The sequence below is a fragment of the Chiloscyllium plagiosum genome, chromosome 16 (genome assembly GCF_004010195.1).
Source record: "Chiloscyllium plagiosum isolate BGI_BamShark_2017 chromosome 16, ASM401019v2, whole genome shotgun sequence".
In the NCBI taxonomy this organism is placed as follows: Eukaryota; Metazoa; Chordata; class Chondrichthyes; order Orectolobiformes; family Hemiscylliidae; genus Chiloscyllium; species Chiloscyllium plagiosum.
Window position 1 is genome coordinate 52,305,894 of NC_057725.1, and position 26,054 is coordinate 52,331,947.

The 26,054-nt window shown below is 40.6% G+C and overlaps 1 protein-coding gene and 1 non-coding gene across 12 annotated transcripts in view; both read right to left on the bottom strand.

The window, feature by feature from the left end:
* Window positions 1-26,054, bottom strand: part of LOC122557913 (nucleosome assembly protein 1-like 4) — a 121,676-nt gene that overhangs the window by 34,987 nt on the left and 60,635 nt on the right. For all 11 annotated transcript variants that reach the window (XM_043706122.1, XM_043706124.1, XM_043706121.1 and 8 more), the window contains exons 9-12: window positions 21,809-21,948; window positions 15,393-15,538; window positions 2,819-2,844; window positions 850-963 (exon numbers count right to left, since the gene is read on the bottom strand). In XM_043706122.1, coding sequence (XP_043562057.1) covers window positions 850-963; window positions 2,819-2,844; window positions 15,393-15,538; window positions 21,809-21,948 — 426 coding nt within the window. The remainder of the gene's footprint in view (window positions 1-849; window positions 964-2,818; window positions 2,845-15,392; window positions 15,539-21,808; window positions 21,949-26,054) is intronic.
* Window positions 21,466-21,596, bottom strand: LOC122558149. The gene has a single exon (XR_006314050.1). It is a non-coding gene; the product is annotated as a small nucleolar RNA SNORA54 (small nucleolar RNA).

Below are 26,054 nucleotides of genomic sequence, written 5' to 3' on the forward strand. Positions count from 1 at the left end.
GGGGGATGGAGGTGTATAGGGACTGGATGTCCATGGCGAAGATAAGGCATTGGGGGCCGGGGAAGCGAAAATCATGGAGGAGGTGGAGGGCGTGGGTGGTGTCCCGAACGTAGGTGGGGAGTTCTTGGACTAAGGGGGACAGGACCGTGTCAAGGTATGCAGAAATGAGTTTGGTGGGGCAGGAGCAGGCTGAGACAATGGGTCGGCCGGGGCAGTCAGGTTTGTGGATTTTGGGCAGGAGGTAGAAACGGACGGTATGGGATTGTGGGACTATGAGGTTGGAGGCAGTGGATGGGAGATCCCCTGAGGTTATGGATGGTCTTGGAGATGATGGTTTGGGTGGTGGGAGGTGGGGTTATGGTCAAGGGGGCAGGAGGAGGAGGTGTCCGCGAGCTGGCGTTTAGCCTCAGCAATATAAAGATCTCCTCCCTCTAATTCCTCCTTTTGCCTACTCAGCGGCGCACCTTAAACTTACTTTCTAGATAACAACAAGGCCTGAGGCTACTGCACTGTAAAATTTAAGTATTCTTGCCTACCTCACTTGGCACACAATTTGCCTACAATACTCTGAAACATGGTGAACACAACCTCGGGATTTTATTTGGTGCCTTCGATTGTGCAGACCAAAATTTAATTATGTCGAGATCCTCAACTCAACACGTATTTATCACTTACATGATGTGCAAGGCTTGACCATTGAATGCTTCAAGGAAGTAGTTAGAGACACTCTGTTCAGCCACAGTTTCATGTTCAATGGAATCCCTAGCACTCAACTCTTTCTAGAGTCACATTGCTAACTTGTGACCAGTTCTTAGTGGTAAGTGGTCAAAGCAAAAGCAGTGTACTCACATCCTCATCATCGTCTATGGCTTCTCCAGTGAAATACAAGACTGCTCGAGGGACTATCCGCTCACGAAAAAAGTGCCCAATTTCAAAATCTGTGGCTAAATTAAACTCTTCATCCTAGGAAATAAGATAAAATATAGTTTGCAGCCAATCTGATCAGTTCAACGTACCCAATTGCTAGTAGAATACAAATCTGTGTAATGACTCATGTTTCATATAAAAAAATCACTTCACAACATAAAAATAAAACTCTCCCAGGCAAGTTTTCACACATGTGCTGCAACGTTTTCTTTTTGAAAAAATTGATCTTCAATGTCTGACTGCAAAATATACAATGATTTCTCATCTAGACATGCATGCCAATTGCAATATATTCATCTCATCTCTGACTGCAAGACTACAGTGCATTCTCAGAACCTGAAGCAATCTCTGTCAATATGCAGCAAGCCATTCGGGCTTGGACAGACGCGTGACATAAGGTTGCTGGCCACTTAAATGCCAGAGTCCTTGAATTATGTTTTACAAAAAGGCAGAGGTGTGAATTGAGAACAATGGAATCATACAGCATGGAAACAGTCCAAATCATCTATGCTGACCAAGTTTCCCAAACTAAAATTAGTCTATTTGCCTGCGTTTGGCCAATATCCCTCTAAACCTTTCCTATTAATGTACCTATCCAAATGTCTTTTAAATATTTAAATTGTATCTACCACTTCCTCTGGCAGTTCATTCCACACATGGACCACCCTCTGAAAAAGTTGCCCCTCAGGTCCCTTTTAAATTGCTCTCCTCTCAGGTTAAAATTATACTCCCTTGTTTTGAAGTCCCCAACCCTAAGGAAAACATCTTTGCTATTCACCTAATATATGCCCTTCAGGATTTTAAAATCCTCTATACCCCTTAACCTCCTTCACTCCAGTGAAAAATGTCCCAGCTTATCAACCTCTCCCTACAACTTAACCCTCCCCCCCAATCTTGGTAACATTCTTGTAAATCTTTTCTGTACTCTTCCAATTTTATTGAATGCTCGAGTGGGCTCAAGAAGAATTGCCTACTCCTGCAGCCAATTCATATATTCACATGTAGTTCATGCTGCAAGGCTGAATTTTCCAGCTGCCTTTCAAAATAATAAAATTACTTTAAATTCTAATAAACTTTGAAGCTGACAAGGCTTCATTTGGACCAGACACTGCGACTGCAGTTGAGTCTGGAGGTTTAGTGAGTGCTCAATTGATCCCAACCCATTAACTAAAATTACACAAAAATAACTACCAGCTACAATTATATCACCATCTCAGTGGATTTGTGAGCAGAAATAAAGGGAAATGTAAAGTTTCTTATATAAAATAAGTGCTAATCACAAATTTGTTTGACAGAAACCAGACAAGCTCCAAATCACTTCAAAACAAACAGATTTAAAAAGCCTTGCTGGTAGGATCTATGACAGGATTAATCCAAAAGATACAAAGACAGATGTACAAGAATTGATCACCTTTATCAAGTAAGGATCTTATCAATGATGTACTCATTTCCATTCATACAAAAACAAAGTCCACAATGCATTTGAAATTTCTAGAGCTGAAGTTATATTTCCCACAAAGAAATATTCAAGTAGTGAAACGCAATGTGACAATTTCAATGTGTCACACCCACTATGGAATAATGTCATTAAGAGTGAATTGTTAATGACACTCAGAGCCTAAATTAAAGCCTCAACATTTCAACAGTGCTACTAAAGAGCAAGAAGGCCTGTAGCCAGGCACTTATCAGAAGGCTGATCACATCTGCATCAATTTCATTCAAACACCTCTCCACAATACTGGCAGTGGCCAGAGCGCAGATGCATGACACTAAGTACATAATGGAAAATGCAGCAATATTCAATATCTTTAAAAGTTTAAATTGCAAATTAGGGGCATCTATGGTCTGAGGACCAACCCTTTCTCTTTAGTTGCACGATTGAGGTACTCACCATTTCTGCCTCACCATGTCCAGAAACTGAAAGATCAAAAAAGAAAAGTGTCAGTTCTTCAATAATGGTAGTTTGCTCAGGTTAAGGAACAACGGTGCTGGGAAACAACACAAATTGAGGATTTTAGTGAAGGATAGCGGTTAATACTGCATTGATAAAACATACATTAAGATTGGGACTCTCTCTGAAGACTAAGATGAATTAACTGCCGAATTAAATCCTATTCCTTGTAACCTCCATCATATTATGGGTGGAATCAAAATACAAACTGATGTGACTTTTGTGTTGTGTTTTGAAATTCATATTCAATTTAGTTAGATTCTCTGAAATAGGCCAGACTGTTTAATTACTAAAGTATGGTTTAAACTTCAATTGTTTCAACTAATTTTCAGTTCAAGACCAACTTTTAAATGAACAGCTCCTTTAATGGTGCCTTTAAGAACTGAATCAAAAACTTCTATTGGAAACAATAAGGAAACCAAATCAGATAATATCTCAACACATTCTGTATTTTGAATTTAATTTGTACCTATATCGTTAAAGCAAGCAATGCGTCCTTTCTATTTAGTTTGGTTTAGTAGTGAATCAGTGCTGCTTCCTGCTGGCAGACTACTTTATTACTGATATAATTACTAGCATGTTAAAAGGTAGACATTCCAGCTCAAGCATTTCTCACAAACTCTTTATGGGTTGACTGCATTCCTTTCTATCATTTCATTCGAAAGGCTTGGCTGATCAAATTCCACTCACACTTCTCATTCCTCTTGTCTCGAGAGAATGGACTTTCATTATCAAAGCTAACATTTCAGTGAGATAGCTGTCAAGATAGGTTAAGGAAGGTTCATTTAATGTATATAGTGGGAAGATAACCAAAATGGATAATCTCACGTATAATCTCAAATCTAGAGGGAGTTTTAGGATTAGACTTTGAGCTAAGTTATGTTTTGTCATATTACACTGGGAACCAGTTGGGAAAGGATGCAATTAGTTCCCTTTAAACCCATAAATTATATTTAAAATCGGTGCTTCATGTACTTGGTGTGTTTGAAAAGGCAGAGAAAAAGGTAATTATCATTGCTATACACTCATTTGGTCTGAACGCATCCCAGCACATTGTTATTGTTCATAGTCAAACTGATTTCTTCTTCTGAATGCCTTCAGAAATGTTTACAACACAGAAGGCCGCCATTCGGCCAATCACGCCCACACAGATCAACAAAGATCTGACTGCATTAATCCTATTTTACGCTCTTGGCCCATATCCCTGGAGGCCATGGCAACGTAAAATGAATATCTAAACACTGGTTAAACATCATGGGTGTTTCTGGCACAATCATTCTTTCAGGCAGCAAATTCCCGATTTTCACCATTCTCAGTGGGGGGGAAAAAAAATTGCTCCAACTCTTCCATCAGCCTTCTATGTCTTAGCTAAAAACTACACCTGGTTTATTGATGTAGCTGAAAAAATGTGTTGCTGGAAAAGCGCAACAGGTAAGGCAGCATCCAAGGAGCAGGAGAATCGACGTTTCGGGCATAAGCCCTTCTTCAGGAATAGAAATCTGCATTCATCCCTTGTGGTTGGAGGGTTCCTAGGCGGAAGATGAGGCGCTCTTCCTCCAGGCGTCGTGTTGCCATGGTCTAACGATGGAGGCGGCCAAGGACCTGCATGTCCTTGGCAGAGTGGGAGGGGAAGTTAAAGTGTTCAGCCATAGGGAGGTTGGGTTGGTTGGTGCGGGTGTCCCAGAGGTGTTCTCTGAAACTTTCCGCAAGTAGGCGGCCTGTCTCCCCAATGTAGAGGAGGCCACATCGGGTGCAGCGGATGCAGTTAATGATATGTGTGGAGATGCAGGTGATGTTTATTGATGTCTCTACTAGTGAGAATGTCTTCCCATCAACCTTATCTATCCTTCAATCTTTCCTCATAGATCAGACCTTCCAGCCCAGACAGCATCCTGTAAATGCCATCTGCACCCTCTTTAATGGAATCACATCCTTCCAGAAAGTGGCAACCAGGATTGCACATATACTTCAGGTGTGGACTAGCTAGCTTTACATGGTTGTCTTTATTAGCTGAAGCATAGAATGCAATTCCCATGTGCCTTCTTAACCCTCTTATCAACTTGCTCTGTTACCTCCAAGGATCTGTAGATATGAACACTATGGTCACACCATCAATGGTATAATTCATGCCTCGTTTTAACCTGCACCATCTTAGGGTCTAAGCCTTACACAATCGCATGTATAAGTATTACAACAGATAACTAATATTTCTAGTCAATGAGCTTCTCAGTAATGGCCTTAATTTATATTTCCAACTCAAGCAAATGCTCATGGTTTAAATGTTGCTGAAGTGGAAATAAAGCCAGATTAACTTACTTTGTGCTAGTAGAATAACAAGTGGGGAAAAAAAAGTCAGGCACAAGGCTGAATGTTATTACGTTAACTTTCTCTTTCTTCCTTTTGATTACAAGGATTATCATAACAAGTTAATATTTTATTACAACAAAATCTGTTTCACCACTTCAATGCACCAAAGTAGTAACATTATATATTCTAAAATAAACCACACCAAGATAACACAAGTTGAACACCAGAATACATACTAACAAGTCAACAATGAAAAATTAAAGGTAGGCTAGAGTGTAGTTGAAGAGTCTTTAAAATTTATTTTTGCTTCTTCTCTGAAAAGGCAAACCTTTCAGCCTAGACAGCATCCAGGTAAAGTCAATTTTTCACTTCTGCTCAAGAGTCGACCTGCAAGTTATTCAGGGTAAAAAAGCCCTGAACTTACAGCTTTAAACAAATCATTGCTGGGGCAAGGAGAATTTAAATTTGAAAGCTATTTTCAAATACAGTTAAATTTCATAAATTAAAAAATAAAATCAATTTCAATTCATTCATGAACATTTAGCCTACAATTTTCTAACAGTTCTCCTCACATTAAAAAGTTTTCTATAAAATGGACAGTAAATTCCAATTCAAGCCCAGGTGGGGCAGTGCTTTAGGTACCACCTTTTTATCTCCATAGTTGGGTTCAAATCCAGCCTATGTTGATAAATTCAAAGTTCTCCAGCCAGTTATGAGGCTTCAGAGAAATATGGGCCACCTTAATTTGGTTCCTAACTTGTGAGAACAAGTGCTAATTCAGTACACTTGAAACTAAACAGCAAATTTATTATTAAAAACAATTTAAATACAGAGCTTTGAATTAAAAGATGCCAATCTATAACCAATCTATTTAGATTAGATTAGATTAGATTAGATTACTTACAGTGTGGAAACAGGCCCTTCGGCCCAACAAGTCCACACCGACCCGCCGGAGCGCAACCCACCCAGACCCATTCCCCTACATTTACCCCTTCACCTAACACTACGGGCAATTTAGCATGGCCAATTCACGGAACCTGCACATTTTTAGACTGTGGGAGGAAACCAGAGCACCTGGAGGAAACCAATGCAGACACGGGGAGAATGTGCAAACTCCACACAGTCAGTCGCCTGAGGCGGGAATTGAACGCAGGTTTCTGGCGCTGTCAGGCAATAGTGCTAACCACTGCGCCACTGTGCCGCCCATAAACATTTATTTCAAAGGTCACAGGATTTGTAGCGTACAATATATTCTAAGTGATTCAGCACAGATTGCTCTTCATATCTCATGACAGAGGGAGCATTTGAACACACCTGGTCACAAGATGAATTCTGCCTTTTAGTGATTTACATATGCTTATGGGTGTTTTCATTTGTCCGATGGCAACTTATACAAACTCAGATTCAGAAGATAAGTGAGTGGTAAACTCTAGCACAAAAAGACTTGTGTGTCATGCATACACCATCTCAACACCCTGACTGTACAGTTGACAACTTTTAATTCTTTAGTCAAACAATAATCATTCAATTGTGCAATTAGAATGGGTGCTGTCAATTAGTCTCCTGAAAAAAGGCAAGTATTTCAGTAATATGCCAAAGTAAAGATAACACCCATAAACTTCCAATACAATCAATGTTTTAGAACTGTTTTATGGTGAACAAATAATTTGGATGTGGTCAGTTACTGCACACCATACTAAATTGCATCACTTTGCTCTCCACAGTAAAGGCACTGCGCAACAATCACTCTACCCATTCCAGAAAAATTCCTATATGATTATTTATGATCCTGTTCCAGTTGTGAAAGCCTACTTATCAACAGTTGCAATATGCAACTACACCTCAAACTTGAGTTGCTGGGTGGGAAACAATAGGTGTGTATAGGTTTCACAGATGACTCATTATAAAGCACCTATGCCCAGGAGCTTTACATTTTAGGTTCCAACAAAAATCAATAGCATAAACTATGACAAGGTACTACACATGACATTTCACATATTGGTTTTTGAAGGAGCATAATTTCAGTAAATTCTTTAAGGCAGGAAATCACTTCAAAGAAGCTACTGTAAATGAGGGGAAATAAAATCCAATTTTCATTTCAATCAGATACCATAAAATGAGGTGCAAAGATTCTTTTATTCTGCTCTACGACAAACATGCATCATTCAATCTTAACTTCCCTTGCAAGACTGTTAATACTATGAAGTATTAACCATGAACACATGGGACATTTTTAATAGTTAAAATTGATTTTTGAATTATTTTGTGCAATTTGTTAATGTCCAAAGTGATCTAGCTTAAATTATTCCCACTAGCCTGATAAATACCAGATTTCTTACAAAATTGGAAGCTAAGACGAATCACACCTGGTTGGCACATAGACGGGAGACCACTCAAGGTTATTAAGTATATTCCAGGTTGAGACAGATTTTTAATCAGTAAGGGAATCGAGCATTATGGGGAAAAGGTGGGAAAGTAGAGTTGAGGACGATCAGATTATCTATGAATGAGGGAGCAGATTCAATGCGCTGAATAACCTACTTCTGCTCCATTGTCTCTGGTCTTAAGGAATCAGAATTCTTTGGATCGATCTGATTGAGAGTTCAGCTTAATATTATAGCAACATGATTCACTGAAATCTGAGAAGCACTGTTATGAGCCCAAGTGATACCAGTCCCAGAATTAAATTCCGATTGGTAAATCATTTCTTTAATTTAACTTGGTCTTTCACCAAAACAAAAATACACAAGATCGCAGATTTGGTTTTAACAGTAAAACAGAAGTTTACTATGCAAAAGAAAAGCTATCAATATTTCGAAAGGTTTCAAATACTGCAAAACAAAATCCCTTTAACTCCCCAACGCCACTTACATTTAATCAAAATCCACTGATTTTCTTTCACATTCGAATCTATAGGTTTGACGAAACTGCTGGTCAGTTCCTATCCCCTTTTCCCGGAATACTCACAACTGAGAGTTTCTTAGTCTTTTAATAATCTGCAAAGTTCTTATCAGAGATTTCTGGCCTGGAAATTTCACAAATTACACTTTTGAGCGAACTTATTTCCTTATCAGCTCTGAACAGTCTTGCTAAGGAGGTACTAGTGTCTAATGCTAATCAGACTAGTGCTTGAACTGAATACAATAACTATGCCATTTTAATTCAACTAAATTAAAAAAAAATCATTTGTTCGGTTTGAACTCTACTAAAGCTAATAAGAACACAGGAACCACAAGCAAAAGGCAATTCAGCCCCTTGAGCCTGGTCTGCTATTGGATACTGTCATGGTTGATTTGTGACCAGTGGAGTGGCACAAGGATCGGTGCTGGGTTCCTTACTTTTCATCATCTATATAAATGAGTTGGATGTGAACATAAGAGGTACAGTTAGATAAGTTTGCCAATAACACCAAAACTGGACGTGTAGTGGACAGCGAAGAAGGTTATATCAGAATACAACGGTACCTTGATCAGATAAGGTTTAATTCAGATAAATGTGAGGTGCTGCATTTTGGGAAAACAAATCTTAGCAGGACTTATACACTTAATGGTAAGGTTTAGGGAGTGTTGCTGAACAGAGACCTTGGAATGCAGGTTCATAGCTCCTTGAAAGTGGCGTTGCAGGCAGATAGGATAGTGAAGGCGGCATTTGGTATGCTTTCCTTTATTGATTATAGGAGTTGGGAAGTCACGTTGCGGCTGTACAGGACATTGGTTAGGCCACTGTTGGAATATTGCGTGCAATTCTGGTCTCCTTCCTATCAGAAGGATGTTGTGAAATTTGAAAGCATTCAGAAAAGATTTACAAGAATGTTGCCAGGGTTGGAGGATTTGAGCTATAGGGAGAGGCTGAACAGGCTGGGGCTGTTTTCCCTGAAGCATCAGAGGCGGAGGGGTGACCTTATCGAGGTTTACAAAATTATAAGGCGCATGGATAGGGTAAAGAGACAAAGTCTTTTCCCTGGAGCGGGGGAGTCCAGAACTAGAGGGTATAGGTTTAAGGTGAGAGGGGAAAGATATGAGAGAGACCTAAGGGGCAACCTTTATATGCAGAGGGTGGTATGTGTATGGAATGAGCTGCCAGAGGAAGTGGTGGAGGCTGCTACAATTGCAACATTTAAAAGGCATTTGGATGGGTATATGAATAGAGTGTATGGAGGGATATGGGCCAGGTGCTGGCAGGTGGGACTAGATTGGGCTGGGATATCTGGTTGGTATGGAAGGGTTGGACCAAAGGATCTGTTTCCGTGCTGTACATCTGTATGACTCTATTACCCATTACTAATTAAAAATCTGTCTCTCTCTCCTCAAATTCACTCAACATCTCAGCATTGCTGTACTCTGGGATAGTGAATTCCACAAGCTCACGAGCATTTGAGAGAAGCAATTTCTCAAGTTTTAAAATCTGCTATCCCTCATTCTACAACTATGACTGTTATTCTAGATTGCCCAAATGAGGAAATATCTTTTCTACATCTACTTTTAACAATCTCCTGTAGTATCTTATGAAATGAGAGAAGATTTAATTTAGGAATATAAGACATAGGAGCAGAAATTAGGCCATTTGGCCCACGAAGTCTGCTCCACAATTCAATTATGGCTGATAGGTTTCTCAATCTCATTTTCCTGCTTTCTTCCGTACCCTTGATCCCCTTGATAATTAAGAAATCATTTATTTTAAATAAACTTAATGACCTGGCCTCCACAGCCTTGTGTGGCAATGAATTCCGCAGATTCACCCCTCTCTGGTGAAAGAAGTTTTTCCTAATCTCCGTTCCAAAATATCTTTCCTTTACTCTAAATGTGTGCCCTCGGGTCCTCATCTCTCCTGCCAATGGAAATATCTTCCCAGTTTTCCACTCAGAGCATACCGAACAGCTTGAACAAAGTTTCAATAAGTTCCCTCTTCATCCTTCTAAACTCGACTGACTATAGTCCTAGAGTCCTCAAATGTTCCTAATATGTCCAGCTTCTCATTCCTAGGATCATTCTCTTGAACCTCCTCTGGACCCGCTCCAGGGCCAATACATCTTGCCTGAGGTATGGAGCCCAAAACTGCTCATAATAGTCTAAATGTGGTGTGGCCAGAGCCTCACAAACTCTCAGAAGTACATTCCTCCTTTATATTCTAGTCCTCTCAAGATGAATGATGACATTGTATTTATTTGCCTTCCTAACTACCGACTCAATCTGCAAGTTTACTGAAGAGAAACTTGGACTAAGACTCCCAAGTCCCTCTGCACCTCAGATTTCTGAATTTTCTCCCAATTTAGAAAATAGTTCATGCCTCTATTCTTCCTACCAAAGTAAATGACCTCATACTTTTCCACATTATATTTCATCTGCCACTTCTTTGTCTAAACTTCTCAATTGCTCTTAAGACAAACCCTTCACCCCTGGAATCAACTTAGTGAACTTCCTCTAATATACTACATGCCTACTCAAGTAGGGTGACCAAAATTCTACACAATACTCTGGATGCAGTTTCATTCATGCTTGCACAGTTGAAATGTTTTTGTCATAAACCCCTAAAACATAAACAAGCTATTAGCACTCCAAGAGGGCTGGAGTCATCTATGTTCTGCCACATACAGTTTTTAAAATCATGGCTCTAGAAAGACCATCACAATTAAACTTGTAATTTTAAACCCTTTACCAAAATATACCAACATGTATCTAAGAAAACTTCAAGAATTCCAGATATCCCTCAGTTATCACCTTTCCGCAGGGACTGTTCTCTTCGAGACAACCTGGTCCACTCTTCCTTCACTCCCAATACTTCCCCACAGCCTCACAGCACCTTCCTGTACAATCCCATTTGTCTATTTACCTCCTCCTTCCTCGGTATCCAAGGGCTCAAATGTACCTTCCAGGTGAAGCAGTGTTATACCTGCACTTCTCTCAAGCTAGCCTGCTGCACTCATTGCTCACAACGTGGTTGCCTCTACATTGGGTAAAACAAAATGTAGACTGGGTGACCATGCTGCAGAACACCCATGTTCTGCCAACGACAAAGACCTTGAGGTTCCAGTTGCCTGCCACTTCCCGAGCTACCATCAGTTCTGAGGTAGAGTCACTTGACATGAAATGTTAACTCTGATTTCTCTCCATAGATGCTGCCAGACTGCTGAGCTTTTCCAGCAATTTCTGTTTTGTTGCATACATCTCTAGCTTTAAATCCAAACTTTAAAATAAATGATACTAATCATCCAACCTTCAACACAGTATGATCTGCATCAATAATGCCACTGAGGCAACAGCAATAAGGTTTATCTAACTGTGGCCATACTATTAAAGTAAAGAAATACACAATTCTTTAACATAACAAAAATGGGGAAACACTGAATTTTAAGAATTACTAAAAGGTTTTTCTTTTATTTTAAAAAAAAAGAATTTCTTGCCAACAGGTCTCACTAGTTCAACTCAACACAGCATTGTAAAGTTATTGCAGCATTCAGTCACCTTATGCATACTGCAACTTTTACTGCATCTTCCAATATGTAATTCATATTGTATGCCGTTCAGACTAGGACAAATGGAAGAAAGAATTTGAGCCAAAAAGGTTTGTATAAAGGACAAATGTACAGTGGTCCCAAACTAAAGGATAGTTGTGCCAAACTTGGACATAGGCACACTTCTGATTTGTGCCTTGTAGATGGTGGACAGGCTTTGAGATGTCAGGTGGTGAGTTACTAGCTAAGTATTCCCCCCTCACTTGCCTCCAAGGCCCCAAGGGATCCTTCCATATCCGCCACAAATTCACTTGCACCTCCACACACATCATTTACTGCATCCGCTGCACCCGTTGTGGCCTCCTCTACATTGGGGAGACAGGCCGCCTACTTGCGGAACGTTTCAGAGAACACCTCTGGGACACCCGGACCAACCAACCCAACCACCCTGTGGCTCAACACTTCAACTCTCCTCACCTTCCTAACCTACAATCTTCTTCCTGACCTCTCCACCCCCACCCCCACTCTGGCCTATCACCCTCACCTTGACCTCCTTCCACCTAACGCATTTCCAAAGCCCCTCCCCTAACTCCCTCCTCCCTACATTTTATCTTAGCCTGCTTGGCACACTTTCCTCATTCCTGAGGAAGGGCTCATGCCAGAAACGTCGATTCTCCTGCTCCTTGGATGCTGCGCTTTTCCAGCAACACATTTTCAGCTCTGATCTCCAGCATCTGCAGTCCTCACTTTTTCCTAAGCCTATGACCTACTCTTGTAAAAAGTGTGGGATGGAGGAAGGTTCAAGAAGGTTGGAGTGTAACACCACTTAAACTACTCCTTTGGGCAGCTGGCACAAACACAAAAGGCAACAGGCTTTCTTGTGCAATAGCAATTTTGTGATTCTATGAAGTGATGGCTCTTGTGCATATCCTTTGAATGTTGAAGAGGGTACAGCTAACCAAAGGACTATCACTGTTCTTTCCCATTACAATGTAGCCTGACTTAGCAGTACATCTCGATTTTCACTGTTCAAATATTCACCTGCTCAGGAGGTGTGCTTATTATTTGTTCACTAACCCATTGCACTCAGACGGAATAGCATTAACACTACCATAACTAAGTTCTTTACAAGAGTTAGCATCCTCTCAACCTTCTCTGATCTGAAAATAATGGTGAATGCACACTACTATTGGAAATGAATCACTGACAAAATTAAAACATTTTCATGTTTAAAAAGATAAATCGAATGCCTTGGCCTTCAAAAAAAAAGTATAAATTGAGAAGCTTGCAAAGGGATGGCCAAATAACAAAATGTTAAAACTTCCATTTGTTTCATTATAGGACAAAATACTTAGCTAACATGCCATTAATATCAGACAGCATTAGAATTTTCTAATATACTCCGAACAACACAGATTAGAATTTTTATTATTTCTAATGAGTTTGGTAGAAGTAGTTTACCAATATCTCTGCTCACTCATCCAAACAGAGACTGAACCATATAGCCTACCGACCTTGATCCCCCCCCCGCGCTGCACTCCATTACTACCCCAGCTCTTTCTTGCAGACCCATGCGTTTTTTGACCAGGCCAGACCTCTCAAAACATTTCAAGAAGGTAGCCCAGATTCTAACTTTACACCTGCTTAAAATAACTAGCAAAGTGGATATTTCAGGATAGAATCAGCTGGTCAAACCACTTAGTTTTACAAAACCAGAATTTACTGACAAGATTACGGAATGAAACATAAAAGAAAATAGAAAACCGAATAACTTAACCTACCCGAAAACCCAACAGATCATCCCAACTTAATGATGCTGTTCCTAAATACTTGCAACAATCCCCATAAACACTCCCTGGGCACAAAAGGTAAAATCAAACAAATTCTTACAGGATAGGAGTCAGAGAGAGAGTACCAGCTGGACCGGTTTCTTTGGATCCAGCAGCCTTTCTTTTCACACTAAGAACAAAGCCGCGTTGGGAGAACTGGCCACTCGTCTTTCATTGTACAAGTGTTTGTTTAAACTTGAAAGCCTTCTGCCTAAGGCAGTCTCTGTTAGCTAGCATCATATTGGTCCCAAAACCCTTCACCTTCAGACTGCGTCTGCGTCATTTACAACCTCTGAAAGAAAACCAAGGACTGCATAACCTTGTTAAAGGAACAGCTCTGTCACACTTGCACACTCCTAACTTAATGATTGGAAGCCACAAACAAAACTGCAGTTGTTTCTGCTCAATAGCTACCACAGATGTAACTGAGCCCTCTCTCGCCCGCAATGCCTTCCATGTCAGTCAATCATTTTCCTGATATAAGTCTCTCTCTCTCTTTCGCAGTTCTCCATTCACTCTGACATCAAGAACATAGGGGCTCAGATAGGAATCTCCAATTGAGTGCAGCTGCTTATCCTCCCCTCACTAATTTGCAGTATTCCACCTGGTTACTGGATTTTTTTTCGTGATAAGTAGTCTCTAAACTTTGCTTCTGTATATACTAATTTAACCATTCACTAAAATTGCCATGACATAATTTTTCATAATTGAAAGTTGCCTTTTATATCCAGTCCTGGCCTTACGCTATCCAAATGTAATGTTTCAAAGCTAATCCCCAATTCTTCTATCCTCTACAACTAGCATCTAATTATAGCCTCCCATTGCCAAGCATATTAAACATGTCACTGCCAACTCACTCTCTACACAATACTCCATTTACTGCATTATTTACTTTCAGTATCGAGCAACAAGCCTATACTTTCAATGGTTACTAATGACAAATTTTGTGATCGACTTGACGTGCTGTTTCTCCTTAGCCTCCACTTCATGTACCAACATAGCTGTCTACTCCACCGTGCCTTATTTAGTTCTGCCTGTTTATTTCAAAAGAGTTAGCAGATCTGTTACAGCAGCTTTATCCTTAAACTGTTGTGTTTGCTGACTAGAGATCTCCCCTCAGTATAAATGTTGATTTTCCCCTTCAATTTATATTCTTGGGAACTGTCCTACTCAGTACAAACAAAAAGCTTTGACAAAATGTTCTAGCTATCCTGAGTGAACTGTTGGGGGAAGTTGGAATGAGTTTTAAACAATTCAGACACTTGGTAAGGAGTGATTCAGGATTCACACCACTATCACAAGAGATGACACCTGAGCCGCTTTAAAAGATTTTTTCATGAATTTAAAGCTGGCAGGCGATGCCAAACTTTACAGACTCTTTAATACACATCAGCTTCTAATTCTCCATAACGGACTTCAGGATTTATTTTTCAGTGTTTTCTTTCAAACACAGAAAAATCTCAGTCTTTTGAAAATGACTCAAATCTACAGGAAGTATAATTGCTGTACTATATTAACAGCTCAATCCTTCCATTCTTGCATGTATAGTATACAAGTTCTGATGAATTTTATCTGTGAGCCAGAAGTGAAGAAATTTTCAATGTTTTGAGGTGTCAGGAAAATAGTGTGCATCTTACATATTATCCAGTCACACGTTTTCAGGTAGGAGGTTTGGACAAAGCTAACCTACAAATGATCAAGAATAGAAATTCAAGTTTCTCTTTTGAGAAGCATATAGAAAGCTTAGCTTGCCACAAGCATGAGGTGTACACTGGAGAAAAAAAAACCTTTTTTGAAACTTGTGGATCTTCACATGTATAGATTATGCTTGAATTGTCTAACATCAAAAGGAAACAAATCCATAGAGAATGTTTCTTCATTCTGGTATTGACATTTGCCTTTTTGATATTTTAAAATCTCTCCTTACCTTTTAATGGATTAAAGAAGTTGAAGAAGGAATCATTTGGTACTTGCTTGGTGATGGTTCGGACAGTCCCTCGACCCTTGTGTTTTTGTTTCTTTTTAATAGTTTTTACAGTTATATTCTTTCCTTTCTTCCAGTCAATAGTACATCTAAGAAAGATAATAATTAGTCTTGTTCTAAGATGCTGTAAAACTTTTTACCTATAAAACAAATATTTATTAAACTTCAACTTATCGCATTTTGTTTTGAATTAGAAAACTCCTTTGGTAATTAATATTTGTACAACGTGTACATTCCATTATTACCTCTTCCCAAAGCCAAATTAATTTGTTTCCCACATAAAATGCTAGCATACAATTTGTTGAATTAATAAAGCCCAATGCAGCATTAGGTATTCCTAAAGTATACATTCTAAAAAAATGCTGGTCCTAGCATTGCTCTGCTGTTAAAACTGTCAGACGATAGTGCCATTAAGCATCTGAACAGTACTGGGACAAGGCATAAATTTGAATTTAGCCATCACTCCTCTTGCAACATGCGAAAAAATACTCAAAATTTTTTGTTTGAGGGGGAGGAAACCAGAATATCTTTATGTCTATATGATTACCACTGTACTGCACGAGATGATGTGCATGAAAAAAATCAAGAGCAATTGCAGGTATGTCAGAACATCCTGTTCAGACGTGTGAGAGACACCTTTGGAGCAGGTGGGATTTGAACCCAGGCCTTCTAGCCTGGAGGTAAAGGTGTTACCATTGTGCCTTAAGAATGCCAAGCTTATAATCCACAGAGAGTCAGACTTCTTATCCATTAGGCTATATGGCCTTCACATGTATAATCTTTATACTGTAGCATGTTACAAAGTCACTCAGTCTTGGGTTCTAAATATCAGATATAGATAATTCTGATGTCAAGCAGATTACAAAATATAGCTTACCATCCGTTAAAAATGAAGCCTTGTTTCAATTCCACTATTTAAGATGATCTCCTGCATGCGTTGGTGAATAGAATAGCTGATTAGGTATTCGAGTGAGGAGCAACTGAAGGAAATCAGTATTGAGGAAACTGATGGGATTAAAGGCCGATAAATCCCCAGGGTCTGATAATCCACAACCTAGAGGACTTAAGGAAGTGGCCCAAGAAATAGTTGATGGCCACCTTTCACAATTGTATTCACTTTGAAACAGTTCCAATGACTGGAGAGTCACTAATGTAACCAAACGTGCAATGTAACCAAACTCAGATCTGCTCCCACCTGTGCAATTGGATCCTCAACTTCCTGACCAGCAGACTGCAACCAGTGAAGATAAGCAACAACACCACCTCCACAATACTTCTCAACACTGGTACCCTGTAAGGCTGCAAACTCAGCCGTTTACTATATTCTTTATACACTCATGACTGCAGCCAAATTCTGCTCTAACTCCATGTACAAGTTTGCTGATGGTAGTGGTTGGATCTTAAACAACAACATTACAAAAAAGGAGATAGTGTTTAGTGGCCTGGTGTAAAGACAATTTCGCCCTCTACGCCAGCAAAATGAAGGAGTTGGTCGTCAACTTCAGGAAGTGAAGTAGAGGATACGCCTCTGAATCAATAGTGCTCAGGTGGAGATAGAGTCAGAGTCATACAGTATGGAAACAGACCCATCAGTCCAACTAGTCCATGCCAACAATGTTCCTAAACTAAACTAGTCCCACTTATTTGCATTTGGCCCCTATCCCTACAAACCTTTCCTATGTATGTACTTATCCAAATGTCTTTTATAATGCTGCAACTGTAACTGCATCCGCCACTTCTTCTGACAGTTCATTCCACAAACACTAACCACTGTGTGCAATAAGTTGCCCCTCATGTCCTTTTTAAAAAACTTTCTTCTCACCTTAAAAATAAGCCCAGTCGGTTTGAATTCCACCATCTAGGGAAACGATCCCTTATCTACGCTCCTCAATTTTATAAACCTCTCAAAGGTCATCCCTCAATCTCCTACCCTCTGGTGGGGGGGAAAAAAAAGTCCTGAAAATGTGTTGCTGGAAAAGCGCAGTAGGTCAGGCAGCATCCAGGGAACAGGAGAATCGACGTTTCGGGCATAAGCCCTTCTTCAGTCCTGCCTACTTTTAGAATGCAAACCCTATAGTTCTGCAACATCTTGGTAAATCTTTTCTGAACCCTCTCCAATTTAATAATATCCTTTGTATAGCAGAACAACCAGAACAGCATAGTACTCCAGAAGAGGCCTCACTAACACTCTGTACAATCATTTATCCAAATTAAACTCCATCTGGCCACTTCTCAGTCCATTGACCCAACTGATCAAGATCTCTTTGTGATCTTAGATAACCTTCTTCACTGTCCACTATACCACCAAGTTTGATGTCATCTGCAAACATACCAACCATGCCACTAATGTTCTCATTCAAAAAGTGTGGTTGAAACTTGAAGTTCCTAGAGTAAATATAACCAACAATCTGTCCTGATCTATTCATGTCAATGCTATAGTAAGAAAGCACTGAAACACCTCTACTTCCTTAGAAGGCTAAGGAAATTCAGCATTTTCACCATGACTCAGAGCAATTTTCACAGATGGACCACAGAAAGCATCCTATCTGGATGCATCACAACTTGGTACTGCAACTACTCTGCCCAAGACTGCAAAAAATTACAGGAGTTGTGAACATCATGCAAAATAGCCTTCTATCCACTGTCTCTTGATATTTCCTGCTGCCCTGGAAAAGCAACCAACATAATCAAAGACCCCTCCCACTCCAGTTATACTCTCTTCCACCCTCTCTAATCAAGTAGAAGATACAAAATTTTGAAAATATGAATCAATTGATTCAAAAACAGCTTTTTCCCTGCCTTTATCAGACCCTTCATATTGGAGTTGATCTTTCTCTACATCTTCGCTGTAGCTGTAACACTAGATTCTGCTTTCCGTTCTATTACCCTGACTTACTTATGTAAAGTATGATTTGCCTGGATAGCACGCAATACTTCTCACTGTATCTAAGTACATATGACAATAATAAATCAAATCAAATCACTATTCAAAAAGGAAGTAGAGGAAGCAGGGAAATTTTATAGCGGGTTAGCCTGTCATTAGTCGTGGGAAAATGCTGGAGAACATAATAAAAAGATTAAAAGCAGAACACTTGTAAAACAGTGACAGGATCAGATGGAGTCAGCATGGACTTAAAGAGAAATTATGCTGACAAATCTACCGCAAGTTTAAGGATGTAACTAGCGTTGTCAAGATGAGCCAGTGAATGTGGTTACTTGGACTTTCAGAAGGTCCAAATAAGAGATTAGCATGGAAAATTAAAGAGCATGGGATTGGGAATAGTGAAGTGACATGATTAGAGAACTGATGGACAGGAAACAGTAGGAATAAATGGGTCTCTGAGTGGCAGGCAATGACTCATGGGGTACCATAGAGATCAATATTTGGACCTAGCTATTCACAATATATATTAATTGTTTAGATGAGGGAACTAAATGCATTGCATTCAAATTTGCAGACGACATAGACTGGATGGGAAGACAAGTTGACACAAGATGTAGATATGTTTGAGAGATTTGGTCAAGTTGAGAGTGTGGGCAAATGCATGGTCAATGAAGAATAATGTGAGTAAAAGTAAGGTTACCAACTTGGTAGCAGAAACAGGAAGACAGATTTTCTGAATAGCGCTATATTGGGAAAAGGGGAAGGTGTCAGAGACCTACGTGTCCTTGCACTAGTTGCTCTAAGTAAGCACGCAAGCAGTGAAGGTGGTAAATGGTATGTTAGTCTTGAGTGAGACAGGATTTGAGGGATATCCTGCTGCAATTGCACAGGGCCATGGTGAGACCAGACCTGAGCACTATATGCAGTTTTGGTCTCCTTATCGACACATGGTTGTTTTGGCTATGGAATTAGTGCAAAGGTCCCTGACTTCTGGGATGGCAGGACTGATGAACAAAGATAGATTTGAAGAAAATTACTGAACTTGATATTGAGACCCAAAGGCTGCAGAGCCCAAGAGAAAAATGATAAGCTGATTTTCATAAAGTTCAATAATTTTAGGGCCTGCGCACCTTCCCTGATGTTCTTTATCTCAATCTCTACACACCAGGTCCTGTCATCATATGGGTTACTGCCACAACCATTCCATTGTCAGCTACTAATGATCCTATTTAGCAGCTATTGATTCTTTCAGTCTGAACTTTACCCATTCTTTTGTCTGTCCAACTGGGTTTTATCTCCACCTTTTCGTTACTCCTCCCACTTTTCCAACTTCAGCATACATGCCAACCTTTTTACAATTCGTTCTGAAGGAGGGCTTCTGGACCTGAAACATGAACTCTACTTTCTCGACATAGCTACTGCCAGGCCTGTTGAATTTTCATAACAATCTGTTTTTACTTTGGATTTCCACCATCTGCATTACGTCAGTTCTTTTTTCAGCTAGGACTATATTCACTGGAGTTTAGAAGAATGAGGGCGAATCTCAGAAACTCAAACTTCTAGCAGGACATGACAGGGCATTTAGGACTGAGATAAGGAGGAATTTCTTTACCCAGAGACTGTGATGCTGGAAAAGTATAGCAGGTCAGACAGCATCCAAGGAGTAGGAGAATTGACGTTTTGGCCATAAGCCCTTCATCTGAAATGAGGTTTGCTGGCTGAGAGATAAATGGGAGTGGGGTGGGGAAGGTAGCTGAGAAAGTGATAGCCAGATGAAGGTGAGGGAGAAGATAATAGGTTGGAGAGACCAGTGGAGCGGATACATGGGAAAGGTGATGGGACAGGTCAGGAGGGCAGTGCTGAATTGGATGCTTGGGACTGGGATAATGTGGGGGAGGGGAAAATGAGGAAACTGGTGAAATCCACATTAATCCTGTGTGTTTGCAGGGTCTGAAGGCAGAATGAGGCGTTCTTCCTCCAGGCGTCAGGTGGTAAGGGTTTGGCGATGGAGGCAGCCCAGGATCTATACGTCCTTGACGGAGTGGGAGTTGAAGTGTTCTGCCACGGGGCAGTGGAGTTGGTTGGTGTGGGGGTCCCAAAGATGTTCTCTGAAACGATCTGCAAGTAGGCTTCCTGTCTCCCCGATGTATACAAGACTACATCGAGTGCAACAGATACAGTTGATGACATTGGTGGAGTACAGGTAAATTTCTGTCAGATGTGGAAGGATCCTTTGGGACCTTGGACGTAGTTGAGGGGAGTGGTGTGGGTGTAAGTTTTGCACTTCCTGCAGGGAAAGGTGCCGGGAGTGGGGTGTGGGCCGGTGGCGTTTTCTGTCAACAGGCACAGAAGCCCCCTGGTCCTCACCTTCCACCCCACCAATCTCCGCATATGTCACATCATCCTCTACCACTTCAGCCACCTACAAAGAGACCGCAAAGATATATTTCCTTCCCCACCTCTATCAGCGCTCCAGACAGTCCATTCCCTCCGCGACTCCCTTGTCAATTCTCCTGCTCCTCAGATGCTACCTGACCTGCTGTGCTTTTCCAGCACCACACACTTGACTCTCCAGCATCTGCACTGCTCACTTTTTGCCCAGAGAGTGCTGTGTCTGTGGAATTCTCTAACACAGAAAGCAGTTGAGGCCAAAACTGAATATTTTCAAGAAAAGTCAGGCATTTTTCTTAGGGCTAAAGAGAAATGAGGTATGGCAGAAAGTAGGAACAGGGTACTGAAGTGGAAGATCAGCCATGACCATGATGATTGGCAGAGCAGCCACAAAGAGCGGAATGGTCCACACCTCTTTCTATTTTCCATGTGTCTATGCAAAAGGTGCAAAACATGAAGTTTCCCAGTTTTTGTTCTTCATGAACTGTCACAGACTCTCACTAACCTGGATCAATTAAATGACTTTGCATTACGCCTTGCCTTCCTGAACAGATGCGGAGATAGCAACTTTGTTTTTGTTCTTAATGTCACAACATTTCTAAGAATGAATTGTTTTGGTTGAAATGCATCTTCTTTTTCAAAAAAGATAAAATTAGACCAAAGCAAGTATTTGAACCTGCTGGGCTCTTGTGTGCGAAGAATATTCTGACGAGGGGGGAATGGAAAGCAGAGTTTAAATAAGTATGTTCCCAACTCTGAAGAAATCAACAGTACAACTAACAGTTAACTGATAACATTGCTGGGATTAATGTAGCACTGGAATGGAACCTGATGCAAGATAAAAGGCATGTAACAGGTTACGAACAGTGCAAAAGATAGAAATTCCAGTTTGCATTACTTGGAAAGGAACACCATTCAAACACATTGCAGGACGCAAGTGGTCATTTAGCACATCCCTGAAAGCACTGCTGGCTCCACATCAGATCTAGTTGCTCTAATTCCACTTGCACGCTTTCTCAAAGCCATAATTTGGTCAATTTCAAAAGTCAGTGTCATGTAATAGTATAAAAGACCCTTTACTTACCCTACAAAGTCAACTATTTCTGGGCCCTCGAAGGAAAAAGGGTCTGTCTCATCTGGTTCAGATTTCATCTTGTACGTTTTGGTTAACACAGAATTTGAGAAGTAATCATTTGGCTCAAAGTGAAACTCTAATGTAAAACTCTGTTGGAGAAAACATGAAAATGAGAATAATCAGAAATAGCAAATTTTCCACTATTCATTTCATTGCCTACTCCTAACGGTTCAAAATTTGAATACACAGGCTATTTTTAGATTGAAGAAAAGAACGTGATGGTCAAATGGTGAGATGATACACCAAGATAAGTAACCCATAAAATTTTTAAAAATGGCTTATAACTGAAACAGACGCTTCATTATCAAACACAAACGTTGCAGATATAGAAATGTCTTCCCAATTTTCAAACCAAATCCTGCATAGCTCATACTTCCTCTGTTTAATGTTTCTGCCCATGTCAATTTATTTGTACAGGTACACCCATAAATGAGATAGCAGGGGTGACACCAGACTTGCTATTCTGTAGTTTAACCTCAAGCTGACACTGGTCCAAACCTGCCCCCAGTGGGACATCAAGATCTTGGTGATGCCTTTTGGGAAAGTTTCGATTGTATCACCCCAATGATCTGCAAAAACGTACACACTTCTCCCTTTCCATGCACCCAATTTAAAACTAAGAACTTATTATTTTTCATTCAGCACATATTCCAACAGATCAAGACTGTATATTTGCATTATTGTCTCAAAATAATTCACTAAATATGTTAAGATAATCTAATCATGAGAAACGTGGCTCCAAAATTATTTTTACCATTCATGTTTGTATCAATATTCAGTTAATTCACCTGCACCGCTGGAGGAAAGTTATTCACCAATGACCCCTTCAGTGTTGGTGAAGGGTGCACCATAAAAGGTCACATTTATATAGCATGTCTAACCTAAGGCACTTCAGAGGAACAGAAACTGTGACCAAAACTTTGGTCAAAAAAGTAGCGTTAAAAACACAAGTGAGGTTGAGATGTGTAGGGAGGAATGGTGGGGTGATTGAAATCAGAAATGCTCAAAAGGTCAGAATTAGGTCAACACAAACTCTGGAGGGTTGTGAAGCTGATGGAGGTTTCAGAGATTGAGGAGCAAAGGTCACTGAAGGATTTCAAAACAAGGCTGGTGCTGTTAAAATTAACCCCTGCTGTACCATCAATTGTCATTACCATCAGAAGATATGAAAAATAGCTTATAATGCAGAAACAACACCTAATCAATTAGAAATGATCATAAGGTGTGGTTGGAGTGTATGGCCACAGGCAGGCAGGGCCATAAAGATATGGGAAAGGTACAAACTATGGACACACTACTTGCTTTGCAGTGTGGGTGCACAATGACATCAATGGCAGACTTCTTACTGCATGTGTAGATAGAAGATACACCATGTATGATGTGCAGTGCCAGTATATACTACAGCCAGACCCGTCAAGCTATGTTTGCAGCAAGCTAACTGAATAAATACCCTCACTTTTAGTTAAACCAGAAATGATACATGGACCAATGCCAGGAGAAATCCTTTCCCTTTTACAGTAGTGATACTGAACTTATAATGCTCAAACAGAAGAGACCTAACTTTAATCCATTAACAACGGCAACTTGTTTCCCTCCCTCACTTTAAAACATGCATTACTTTTATCACTGCATAGCACAGATTGAGAGTTCAAATCCCCCCAAAAGGGGCTTAAAGGCACTATTTTCACCCAGAGTTGACACCAACTCAGCAGGTTGGCAGCAATGTCACTGCAAAATTCAGCATGATCATCTCATCCTACCTCGCTGTGTACTGACACAGACTGCTTCAGTATGAGTTATGAATATACAATGCTTGGCACCAATAATTAACGAGAGAAAGTGAGGGCTGCAGATGCTGGAGATCAGAGCTGAAAATGTGTTGCTGGAAAAGCGCAGGTCAGGCAGCATCCAAGGAACAGGAGAAGAAGGGTTTATGCCCGAAACGTCGATTCTCCTGTTCCTTGGATGCTGCCTGACCTGCTGCGCTTTTCCAGCAACACATTTTCAGCACCAATAATTAACGACCATCCTCTCTTCTGACACTGTGACAGAAACAAGGTCACTGATGAAGCAGTTGGCGACAACTGGGACTAAGTCACTGCACTGAGGAATGCCTGCTGAGATGACTGCCTCCAACTGCCACAAGCATCTTCATCAGTGCCAGGTATTGCTTCAGTGTGCTCCCCAATTCTGACAGACAGGTTTTGCCAAGGCTCTTTAATGCCATACACTGTCAAATGCTGCCTTGATGTCAGAGGTAGTCACTTTTGTCTCAGCCCTGTGTTCTGCTCTTTTGACTATGCTTGGACAAACTTCATAAAAAAATGTCAGGAACTATTCAGGATTGGAGGAGCCCAAACTGAGTGCCAGTAAGCAGGTTATTTCTGAGGAAGTGCCCCTTGATAACACCAACATTTTTTGTCATTTAACGAAGGATCAAAGATAGTCAGATGGGCTGGCTAAATAGCTGGCTGGATTGTCCTGCAATTTTCTAGATTGATGTATGGATGCCAGCGTTGCAGCTGTATTGGAACCACTTTTCTTGGGCGCAGAAAATTCTGAAGTCTTTGGTACGCTTCCCAGAATTTGCCAGGGTCCATGGCCTTTCCAATATCCAGTACTTTCAGCTGCTCTTCAATATGTGAAGTAAATCAAATTGGCTGGAAACTGGTATCTATGCTGCTGGGGATTTCAGGAAAAGGTCAAGATGGATCACCTACTCAACACTTCTAGCTGAAATGTGCAAATGTTTTAATGTTGTCTGTTGTATTGTGTGCTGGCCTCCCCATTGAAGATGGGAATATATGTCTCCTTTTCTGATTTAATGGTTTAATTGTTCACCTTCTTGATTTGGGTATGGCAGGACAACAGACCTTAAATTTAATTGATAAACTGTGTACTCGAGACACATTTTCAGACAGCAGCACATACCCAAGGAGAACTTGCTTTGGTTAATGGTAACAAAAACAATATATCAAAGCAAATACAAGATTAGATTAGATTTCCTACAGTATGGAAAAAGGCCCTTCAGCCCAACAAGTCCACAATGACTCGCTGAAGAGTAACCCACCCAGACCCATTCCCCTACCTTATATTTACCCCTGGCTAATGCACCTGGCACTATGGACAATTTAACATGGCCAATTCACCTAATCTGCACATCTTCGGATTGTGGGAGGAAACCGGAGCACCCGGAGGAAACCCACGCAGACACAGGGACAACGTGCATACTCCACACTGACAGTCGCCCGAGGTGGGAATTGAACCCAGGTGCTGTGAGGCAGCAGTGCTAACCACTGTGCCGCCCCCAAGTTGTATCATCCACCAGCTCTGGGATTTGTTCTCGAGATTCCAGAATCTGAAAACCTAGGTCATAAATAATACATTAAATAAAAGTAACTGCTTTAAAAAAAAGTAATCTAAAGGAAATTTGGTATGAAATTCATAGACTGGTGAGAAGAATTAAAAAGTCTAGAGGGTGAGAAGAGCATCATGTTAGTTATTTCCTTGCAGTAAGTAACAAAACTTAATAGGAGGCACTGACAGAATCTTTCATAAATTGGACTGTAGCACCACCCAGAGTTCAGATGTAAAAATACTTGCCTTAGTATTTTGTAGAGAATATGTACGAAGATTTTTACAGATTACATTAGAGTGTGGAAACAGGCCCTTCGGCCCAACAAGTCCACACCGACCCGCCGAAGCGCAACCCACCCATACCCCTACATTTAGCCCTTACCAATTTAGCATGGCCAATTCACCTGACCTGCACATCTTTGGACTGTGGGAGGAAACCGGAGCACCCGGAGGAAACCCACGCAGACACGGGGAGAACGTGCAAACTCCACATAGTCAGTCGCCTGAGGCGGGAATTGAACCCGGGTCTCTGGCGCTGTGAGGCAGCAGTGCTAACCACTGTGCCACTGTGCTGCCCAAGATGATGAATAGGAAAAATAAAAAAAGGAGGGTAAAGAGTTGACCTGCAAGGTGTGACAATGGCAGCAGATATGTGTAGAGCAAGACAAAAATACTAAGTAAATGGACAGAAAGCCGAAATGACAAAGACTGATGGAACGAAGGAGCCAGAACAAGCCTGTTCGAAAATGGGAACAAAGAGATCAAGTGAAAGAGCAGACGAAACATAAAAGGTACACAGTAGGTTGCAGATGGTGGGACACCTGAACAGATGCTTGCT